This window comes from Adelges cooleyi, unplaced genomic scaffold, assembly GCF_023614345.1.
Source record: "Adelges cooleyi isolate 19-005CV unplaced genomic scaffold, UGA_ACOO_1.1 ACOO_flye_CR_arks_rails_tigmint_CR_PRNA_25, whole genome shotgun sequence".
In the NCBI taxonomy this organism is placed as follows: Eukaryota; Metazoa; Arthropoda; class Insecta; order Hemiptera; family Adelgidae; genus Adelges; species Adelges cooleyi.
Window position 1 is genome coordinate 158,412 of NW_026095915.1, and position 11,187 is coordinate 169,598.

Genomic DNA, 11,187 nt, shown 5'->3' on the forward strand with positions numbered 1-11,187 from the left:
AGCGACTCCGTCGAGCACTACACCGAACAATGGCGGCGGCGAAGACGGGGCAAGCCTGAGACGGCGAAGGCGATCCAAGCGAAGGTGTGCATCTCGTCGTCGGAGTCGTTCCAGGAGTCGCAAGTCCCGCAAAAGTTGTGGCCGGAAAAGAAGCAGAAGTCGGAAGAGGTCGAAGGGGCCAGCAGGTCACTATGACGGCAGACCGTCGGCCAACGCAAATGCCGACAACGCCGGGACCATAACGACAGCTGTGGCCGCTGATGAATTCGTAGACCTGTGTTGAAGCCGCCTGCGATAGATCTTGATCTACATATGCGATTGACAAATAAAATCTGATCCTCGATCGTGACCTAATCCATTTTTTATATAGTAAACCGGGGCACAGTCCAAAACGAGTACAGTCGGGAAGAAATTCATCACCACCTGAAACGGTTTGATGCAAATCTGTTCATGGTAAGAATCCGGCATAGTGAGAAATTGCCAATAGCCGTCATGTATCCATAGATAGGCATCGAAGCGTTTGCTTATGTGTGATTTTATTACTACCTACTATACCTCTTTTATTGTTACCGCTAGTCTGGAAGAACAGCTGGACGATACACCTACACTAGTCTAATTTTCAGCTCTAAGGGTTGCAGGCTTATTGAAATTTGGATTTGAGATTATTTGCAAAGTTATAGCAAGTCCAAGTCTACCAGGTCTATGAGGTTGAAAACATGTTAGTCCACAAAAACTAAATATTTGTTTCGATCAACTTTTGATAAACATTTTTGAAACTTGTATTTTCTCCAGCGACGAATCAGTGTTGTGAGAAGTGAGTAACAATTTCAACTAGCGTTTTGGACACTGAGAATCATTTTGAAATCTACATGGTTGGTATATAATTTTAAGAAGAAATGTTAACATGGTAACAGATAAACTGCACCCAGTCACATTAAATATGTCACTTCAAAATTCACGGTAGAAAATGGCGGTAGAAAATCATTACTTCTATAAATTTCAGTATCAAACACTTAAAAATAAGTCAAATTAAATACTATTGAGATCTCTGATTTTTAATTTGGTGCCAGTTTTCAATTTTACTCTTAGCTGATGGGATGCGGTGAAGACAATCATTGCCTATACATTTTTATATTAAAATAAAGTGTAAAAAAAAAATTTACATTTATGAAAAATGTGTATACCTACTCTTATATTATAGGCCATAAAAAAAAATATTTGTCGATATTGAGTTAACAAACATTCATTTATCATTTTACATATCGTCGCCTAAGAACCATCATGGCCAATCTCAGCTTTCACAACATTTCAGGAGGAACAAAAAACCGTTTTGTTTGTAGGAATTTGTTAATTTGGTATATCCCTAAAAAGTTATATTTACCAAAAATTTATTTTTCCTAAATATTCATGAGATTGGCCTTGATATTATAATATTTACACCTAAGATAGGCCATGATTAGGATAAAATAAATCAGGTTTCCAGAAATACAGAAAAAAAAAATTATGATTTTACTTTTATATTTATACCTGATAACTCTTTCAAAATGAAATAACTAAATCTTTTAGTTTCAATATCACTGTTACTCCCTTGAATATCTCTGTTTAATATTATAGTTTTAGCTTATAACTATAAATTTAAAAATAATAATAGGAAAACTGTTCAATCACTTTAGTTTATTTTTTAGGTTTAACTTATTGCCCCTGTTTTGTTGCTTTGTGAGCTTTTTGTTTTTCTGTCTTCTTAGCCTGCCTGTATGAGATGTCTGCACGAGGGAGAAGGTCATAATAGTTGTGGCAATCATGAGGGATGACGGTTTTGATATCTTGTTAATCTTTCCATTTGTCTTTGGGTTTTTTTACTGGTCCTATGTTGAGGGGTAGAAAAACAAATTTTCCTATGCTTACATTTTTCTTGGGCCTAACAGGAAGAGGCTGAAGCTGTGTTAAAAAGTCTATAGAGTACTTAATTTCACCAGTTGGATCATATTGCAACCATCTCATATCAGTAACTACTGGGTCGCCACTTTTTCTGCCTTGGCGGATACTGTCATACATCATATTTTGAGACTTTGAAAAATCTTTGAAGAATTCCCAGTTTAAAAACTTTACTCGGTAGGGAAATGGGGTTTTTCTTGCATTCTTGGTTATCTCAATAAACTGGGATGGTAAATACATTTGCTTGCAGTTGAGGTACCAATTTGACTGCCATTAAGTCACAGCATAATTTGTAGCATTGTTTGTTCTCTGCCAAACTCTTTTCAGCAAATTTTTTGTGCTCTGGCTTCGTCCTTTCTTTTTCTGTGAGCGTTAAAACTAATCTCAGAAAGATTTCCAGCTTTGTATTGGCAACAGAGGTCGCATTGGTCTTTTCGGGGACTATAGATGGCAATTTTTTCAGCTTTACATAATCGATCAAATGAAAACCTACTGAAAGGCAGGACTGATGTATTTTTTGAATACTCAACATATAACTGGTACATTTGGGCGTGCTATCTAATATCTGATTGAACGTACAACTTTGAAGAACTTTGACGACAATAGTGGGATGGAATCTCATCCAAGAACATTTTCATGGTTTCTTGTCGCTGCTGATTTCCCCGTTCAAGTGACGATTGTTCCTCTACATTACTGTCATTTTCTTCAGGAAGAAGTAGAAGGTGTTCTTCGTCTTCAGGTACAACTCCAAGGGAAGAATAACTAGCTATCTAGCGTTTGATTGATGACCACTTCTAATGACAACAATCTAATGTATTTATAAAAATATTTTTACATACGGTTATCTCCAACTTTTAAATGATAAATATTATATTATATTAGTGCTTATTACACATTATAATATATTAGTGCTATATTTTACACTATGTTTTGGGAATAAAAGTAATTTTGTTTACCCTTCGGGCAATATTTTGTTAATATAATAATTAATTAAGACTTTTCCTAAACAAATAAACATCGCACATCTTTATGCCATCTTGTTTTATGTTATTTCAAAGTCATCAAATTAAAAGTAGAAGTCCAAAAACCATAACAGTGGAAAATTAATAAAGCTTAACGCCGGTTACACTTAATCATGTGATACTTTTTATTTAAAAATTGTTTTCATTTTTTGAACTTAAAAAATATTTAAATATATGTTTGACAAACTTTTATAATTTCAATATTCTTTTACTATTTTAGTCAATTCGATTAGTCTAAAAGATCTTAAAAAAATTCAAATTTTTAATCTATATAAATTTCTATTTTTTTTTTTTTTAATTCCTTAGTGTTTGATAAGTTGAATTTATCAAGAGAGACGTTTACTCAATACTTCGGTAGTAAAAATTAAGGGGCAAAGAATAGGCAATATTTGATAAAAATTCTAGTCTAGTAGCCATTTTTAGTATTCCAACTGAAAAGAGTCCTATTTACCGAACCAACAACTAAACATCACAGTTTAACCTTTAAATAAAGATTTTTCAAAAAATTGCCTATACCTTACTCCTTAATAAATAGAGTGTAAGACGCCCTCTTAATATTTAAGAATTTTTGCCATACGGTAACATGTTTGCTATATAATAAATAATATAATCAAAACGGTTTTAAAAAAAATAGTTTCTGGCCACAATTTCAAAGTTTTTTTTCTAAATGTTATCAAAACATATTTCTCTGTGGTATTGCACAATTTAAACTGCTCGAAAATTGCCTATATTTTACTCCTGACATGTTTGCATTGGCTTTTGAGAGTTGCAAAATGTCCACTAATCTTACATGATTCTTTTTTTTTAATAATTTAAGCAAATGTAGGTACTTGTTGTTCAACATTTGCAGAATTCACCACACTCGAGTTTATTATTATTACTAGACGGTTGGACAAGATTTTCTATCCTATGTTTTTAGTTTTTTTAATGTTGTGTAAAATACATATTACACATTGCACAGGTATCATTTGGTTTGACTAGAGCAATCAACTCGGCTCGCTAACAAAAAATGTATTTTTTTTTTAAATTTTATTATTAACAAGAAACGCATCATATTTACAAAATAATAATAATCATAATAAATTTAAAGTAGTACATATAGGTAAATAATGTGAAAATAATAGTGAATGATAGGTACGCCTACACTTTACATGGTACATATAAATATTAGTAAACTATAATAAATACATATTATAAATACTTATGGTATAGTCGAATATAAATAATACAATTTAAGCGATAATAATATATCAAGCAAATGTAGATTTTTGCCGCTGTACGCTAATAGCCCTACTGGTTACCTAATAATTATAATATTATAGTAATACATAATATGTTTTATCGTTATACAATATATAATAATAATAATATTCGAGAAAAAAAATAATAAATTACTAGAGAACAGACAAACGATAAAAGTGTTGACGAAATAACTCTAATTCGTGTACCTACATATTGCATACTATTATTACAATATAATGTGTATATATATATATATATATATATATATAAAATAAACAAATAACAATTATTGTTTTGTTATTTTTTTTTTATCATGTAATCTGAATATTAAAAAAAAAAAAGACATACCACCACTACTCTGTGTAATAGGTGGTCCATCATATATTCTGGATGATTTTTCATATTGACAGCGGTCAAAATGGCTTGATGATTTTTTTTTTTTATATATATATTTATATATTATCATCATCATCGTTTAACGCGTATAATAATGTTAAATACAACACATGTATATACTATCGAGTAATTATATTATACAGGGTGTTTCGAAAAGAACGGTGGGGTTTCAAACGGCTGTGGGTTGTAAAGTATTGGACCTTCGGCGCTCTGGGTGGGGCTTCAATGAAATAGGGAGTTGCCAAGTTTCGAATCACAGTCACAGCCGTAACTGAATTACACTTTGCGAACTCGATCACTTCTGTTGTGCGGACGCCATTTCAACAAACTCAAACACAAACGGGAACGTGGAAAGACCAGCTAGTGGCAGTCAACTCCCTATTTCGTTCGAGCCCTGCCAGAGAGCTGTAGGTCGTCCAATAGTTCACAACTTACAGGCGTTTGAAACCCCCCCACCGTACTTTTTGAAACACCCTGTACATAAAAGGTAGTACACGACGGGGCAGAAGGTACGGGCGACTTTTGATTTCTTATGTTAACACTTGGTTTGTGTGTGTGTGTGTGTGTGTGTAGATGTATGTGTGTAAGTGTGTATGTGTGTTTGAGAGTTGGTTCGGGGGACACGAGAGCGTTTTTCGTATGGTTCGCCCTTGCCCCTCACGGCGTGCACGACAAATAGATGTTGTGGGCGGCGTTGACTGGTGCGGTGCTTGAACGGGCAACGTGGTGGTAGTGTATTGCCGGCCCGGGCTTTTATACCTGCAAACAAAAAACGCAAAGAGTTAGTCAAAAAGTCGGATGGTAAGTCGGCGGGGGTGGGGGGGAGAGGTGGTCTCGTGTGGCTGGAGGGCTGTTAGGTCAGGTCAGGGTCGGAGGCCTATATTTCGGGCGTCGGAATTCCTACGTAACACAGTAAAGTCAGCGTCTTTACAGAATTGAAATTGGACCATCTTAAGAAGTCGAAATTTGTTTAGCTTTTTTTCGTCTAAAATAACCAAATATGACAGCTGTACTGCCGTGTGCTTATAAGAAATGTCCTATTCGCATTTTGCTTGGCGCGGTCAGTCGGAAAGGACTTTTTCTCTTAGTTTTACCTCGGAAAACTGTAGACAGGACGAACCCCTTTCATGTGGTCCAGACAGCTTTGTAACGCACGTAGGACGTTCCAAGTTGGATTGAAAAATTAAAACACAAAAATCTCAAAATCGCATTTTCGTTGGTTGGGACACATGTCTTCTTAGCACGGCTACGTTAAGACCAGGTAGGAGGGGCGGCGGTGGCTGAAAGGGGTTTTGGGTCACAAGGATGTGTGTGACTCACCTTTTCTTCCTGCATGCACCGGGACGCGTACGGCTTGTACAGGTTCCTGTAGAAATTGTGTCTGACTATTTTCGGGCTGGTCTGCGTGGCCTGTGTGCACGCCGACAACGGTGGCAAGGAATCCTTACACTTGTTCCTCGAGTGCGTCGACAGGTCCAGCGCCTGAGGTTCCATCAGCGTGGCCGTCACCATGGTGTTGATGAAGCTGCAAAAAAGACGGGGGAAAAAAATCAAATTAATATCGACGTCCCTGCTTGTTGTTGTAGGGGTGGGAATATTATTTTATTGCCGTAGAAAATTACCTGGACTTGTTGTAACAGTTGTCGATGGCGTACGCCGGAGGGAGAAAAATGTCCGAGACGGGTGGTCGCGACGCAGACTATTTAAAAAAAAAAAAACACAACACAATATTAAAATTAAAATTATGAAGAATTCTTAAAATTTTGGATAAGAGAACTCGAGTTAGAGTTCCCTTGTGTCCCTTTTTCTCTGGGTGTTTTTATAAAGAAAAACATGCGGACAATCTTACCAGTGGAGCCGGGCTGAAGTAACTGTTGATCTTGCTGTGCAGATCGGCTGGACTCAGCCTGAGACCGGGGTGTTCGACGGCGGCGGCCGCTGCTGCTGCTGCGGCGGCCACGGCTGCCGCGGCCGACGCTCCCGAAAGGCCCAGGGAGGATATGTGGTGGTGCGCGGCCGCTGCGGCTGCCAGGTGTGTGTTGTTGGTGAGTTGCTGCTGCTGTAGCTGTTGTTGCTGTTGCTGTTGCTGCTGCTGCTGCTGGATGTGGGGTATGGTGATGTTGGTGTGCTGCTGGTGTTGATCGGGACTGCGGCGGACGACGGCCGGGGCGGCGCACGTGTCCGGGCTGCTGAACCGCGACCGGCTGCCTTCCCGCTCGTCCGTGTAGCACGTCGACGAATTGTTGTCCGACTCGACGGAGAACGACCGCTTCGAGCGGTTGTCGTCCGACTTGTAACCGTCCGAAGACGACGTCGACTTGGTCTTCAGCTCGTTGTACTTGGCCTCCGCCTTCATGACGATGTCCTTGTTCTTGAACCAACCGCGGAACGTCGACTCGGCCACGTGCAGGCTCCGGGCCACCTCGGCCTTGGAACAGCCGGTCATTTTGATGCGGACCAGGGCGTCCACCTTCTGGTCGATGGTGAACAGCCGCTTGCCGTTGCTGTACGTTATTGGCGATTCCTTCTTAAGGCTCACCTCCATTGTCGGCACCCTGCAACAAGATCAACACGTCCATATAGATACAAGTTCTAAAATTGGCCAAACCTAACCTAACCTAACCAAACCTAACCAACCTAACCTAACCAAACCTAACCTGACCTAACCTAACCTCTCAAAAGAGCTTTATCTCAAGTTCGAATCGACCAGTTCTTGGATTTTCCCAATTGCTACTCTACCGGTTATTCTAGTAGTCAGGTTGTGTTTGCCAATTGCCGGCGAAACCGGTACACGCTGCTGTCGTAACAAAGATTAAAAATAAGCTGGTTGCGTTGCATAACGAGCCACGAAAAAAGCTTTCGAGTTTCTAGAAACTTCAGTGGGGACTGTACAATAGAACCCGACGCTAACAACCGTCTTCGAAGTCAGAATTGGATGCGGTTGCCATTGAATATGTAACGCCGGTTCGACTCCCGAATTGGACCAGATTAATTACTCAAATCGGATGGGAACGATCTCGGGAAGCTCGGGTCAGGAAATCTGGATCCGGCTCCCTTCAGATATGACTTGGAAATGACATTTCCACTCGGGATCACTACCAAAACCGTAAATTAGCGTTCCATCACTTAGCATTCATATTGAAAGTATCTAAACGACAAGAAACTCTATCGTTTACCAGAAGTGTTGCGTTCAAAAACGACAAGGAGCGCCGGTAATGATTTTCAACTACACGCGACCGTGATAACGAAGAATCCTGTGAAATGTGCGGCTTATGAATGGTTCGCGAAGTCGGTGAATTTCACCCAATTGACCGAGACACCAACAACGGCGGTCGTTCGCGGTATTGTCAGCGTGAAAATTATATATTCCAACGACGGGTCTTGTGCTCTGTATGCGGATCGCGTGTCGGGTACGGCGACAAAAGCCTGGGGCGAAGGGTTTGGCGAACATGTAATGACCGTTCGAACAAAAGAGACGACGTCACATCCAGTGTCACCGCCACGGCCGTTGCTAAGATATATGCGTGGACCTACACACGACGGATAGGTTCGCACAAAGGTCGCCGGGTAGGGCAATGCCGTGGGTCTACCAGTAGGCGAGCGGTGTGTGTGTATGTGTGTGTGGAGTAGAGTTACCGTTGACGGGTATGGCGTGTATGCGGCCAAACGTGCTGGACCGTACGAAACAGGTACCTATACACACACACGCACAGATTGGATACAGAAGAGGACGGCCGAAGGGTCCACGGGTGAAGGAGGACGCGTGCAAGGTTTCGTGTGTGCGAAGGGAAAAAAAAAAAAGAAACCAACCCCACGTACACGACGCGGATTATATTTTATACGCGGGTGGGTCGCTTTTTTTTCCCCAGAGTTTCGCCGAAAGGAAATGAATGGTGACAAAAAAAAAAGAAAAAAAGCCCGAGTTAGCCCGAACGAGGAACGCAGTGCTCGTGTATTGATCGCGTCGATCTCCTCGATCTAACACCGAACAAGTACGTCACGTTATTTTTTCGGTGTCAATTCTAATCAGATTAATCTAGGAAATACAACCCAAACTAGATATTGAAATCCACACGTCCTACACGTAGATGTATAAGAAAATAGTGCAAACGCAATTGAATAGACTTGTGGAATACTCGTGGACCGAGATCGTCCAGTCCAATCCAACCCAATTATTGACAGGCAAAGTACCAGGCTGGCCAGGTCCACAAACTATTAGGCGTATTACCGGGGAATGCCCAGAAACAATGTTTAGCCGATATGATTAGCAGGTCTACTCCAATAAGGACGACCGAGAAGCTACTTAGATAGGCTACTTAATCTTGCCATCCCGGTTGTAGCACTGCGTTTTCTATGCAATTATTGCACAAGAACCAGCAAAAATCTAGAAATGTACTAGTAGTTTTCTATTTTTCGGATAAGCCGTGCCGTGCACAATAGTGGCGGCCGATTCCACGCGGGATTCCCGCCGTCGATAGAGGTACCCTAGGGTGTTGGTTTACCGTCCGGCTATGACGAGGGTACCTCTGTGGACGGCGGGAATCCCGCATGGAATCGACGGCCGTTGTTGCGTATACCGTGGCGCTTATATTGTAATATATGATTTTTTTGTGTAAATCCAACAAAGAATAAAATATCTCACCTACTCTTTTTCCGACCACCTCGACAATGCACACAATAATATTATCTAGGTAGGCACATCCGGCTAGGTAATTCATCAATAACAGGTAGGTAATTCATCCGCCGGAATACGAGGTAGGCTTTGGATTTATATATACACCAGAAAACGATAATAAACTACCAAACCAGTGTTTGGATTAATTAAAAAAAACCCAGCGCCGAGTGTCGTTTTTTATGTCGTTGTTGCACTGGTAGTTTTTGTCACTCGCGTTAGCTACGATTTTTTTAACCGTTACTTATCACCTAACCCAACCCAACCTATCCGGAAGGGAGGTTTAGGTCCGAGCCTGGGCCGTACGTTCCAAAAAAATATATAATTACGAATACGTAAGCTCCAAACAGCTGGACCGAAACCGTTGACGGTCATTTTTTAAAGACCCACTCTTTAAAAAAAAAATGTTCGTACCGAAGATAACCAACGGCCGCACGCGTTATGTAACTAAAAAATTATTGTAAGTTTAAAGCGGTTATAGAAAATTAAAAAAAAAAAGGCCAATAATTTTGATCGTTTCTCGACAGAGCCAAATCAGAGAGATAATTATTACAATAAAATTAGATACGGATACACGGACGAATGGAAATTTATTATTGAATGTAAATTCGAAAAAGCGCGGGCGATTTTATTTTTATACTATTATTAACTACTCCTCCGCGCCCCGCCGGTTTCATTCATCACTCGACGGGTCGGGAAAACCGACCGTTATTTACTACTCGGAGTAATTTAAAACCAAGCGATACGTTTTTTACTACTAAAAAAAAACAACGACACGACCTTTTTGTTAATAATAATAATAACAACAATAATACTCGACTACGACAGCGGATGTCGGATGTCGACCCCGTTAAAAAAATACAAATAATAATATTATATTGTATAAAGTATATGATATAAACACCAACAATGTTTATTATTGAAAATGTTAAAAAAAAAATTTACTACAAAAACGGTAGCGGTCTGAACTTTGGACGTCGCGTTAGGAGGGAAAAATCTAGTATTTTTTTAATTATTTATTAATTTTTAATAAAAAAAAAAAGCAAAACGTACATACTTGGAAAACTTGGAAATTCCGGTTAGGACTTTTTTCTCGGCTCCTGCCTTTCTTTCTCGTTGGCCTTGTCCTCCTGTCTTGTTGTTATCCAACGCGGTGTCTAGGTCCGGTACTTAAACAACGACGGCGCCGACAACCACCATGGCCGGGATGTAAAGTATTTTTTAAAAAACCGAATTAACACAAAAAAAAAAAATTTGGAAAATCCCAAAATAAAAAACGCAACGCACAAATTTTAAATTAAAAAAAAAAAAAGACACAAAAATTATTATTATTCGTCTTTTGAGAAAAAAATAATAAAACGTTTTTCAATAAGTCTTTTTAAGAGTATCTTTTTTTTAAATTTCTGAGAAAAAAAAAAACTCGAAAATTTAATAAAAAAGCGACGAGGTTTCGACGAAAATCGGACGTTCAGTGGACGACGACGGGTGCGCAGACGAATGTCGACCGGCGTCCGCGAAACGTGTGGCGGTAATGAGCAGAACAGCCGCCGCCGCAGCCGGCGGCACTACCGCACACCGTCGTCTCTCTTCCTCCTACTCCTCCTCCTCCGCCGCCGCCGCCGCGGACGCCGTCAAAGGGCGCGCGTCGAGGAGCGATATAATATATATATATATATATATACGGTAATACGCACGTCGCACGCACGAGGCGGCCGCCGTACGTGTATGTGTGCGAGCGAGAAGAATTGGAAAATGTCATATGTCCAGCGGCGGCGGCGACGACGGCGACGGACACAGCGGGAGGCCGCGTAAGACATCCCCCCGAAAAAAAAAAACCAACCGCATCGTAATAATAATAATAATAATAATAGCGCGACGGCCGTCCGCTCTCTCGAGCATACAGTTTTCACTATTTTTTTT

General features: G+C 40.1%; 1 protein-coding gene across 2 annotated transcripts; it reads right to left on the reverse strand.

Annotated features, from left to right (window-relative positions):
* Nucleotides 1-5,137: 5,137 nt before the first annotated feature.
* LOC126837495 (homeotic protein spalt-major-like) lies at nt 5,138-10,836 on the reverse strand. Of its 2 annotated transcripts, none has more exons than XM_050571412.1 (5): nt 10,321-10,836; nt 6,445-7,150; nt 6,218-6,294; nt 5,916-6,120; nt 5,138-5,354 (listed from the first exon to the last, which is right to left on the reverse strand). In XM_050571412.1, coding segments are annotated over exons 1-5 (996 nt in total). In that variant the 5' UTR covers nt 10,323-10,836; the 3' UTR covers nt 5,138-5,348. The 2 variants fall into 2 exon arrangements, with proteins under 2 accessions (XP_050427369.1, XP_050427370.1); XM_050571413.1 differs by having other exon boundaries at nt 10,325-10,833.
* Nucleotides 10,837-11,187: the final 351 nt, after the last annotated feature.

Excerpts from the sequence above, each read along its gene's own strand:
- LOC126837495 (XM_050571412.1), bottom strand. Across the intron at positions 6,295-6,444 it reads ACTTCAGCCCGGCTCCACTG|TCTGCGTCGCGACCACCCGT; the intron begins GTAAGATTGTCC and ends TTTTTTAAATAG. Across the intron at positions 6,121-6,217 it reads AACTGTTACAACAAGTCCAG|CTTCATCAACACCATGGTGA; the intron begins GTAATTTTCTAC and ends TCTTTTTTGCAG.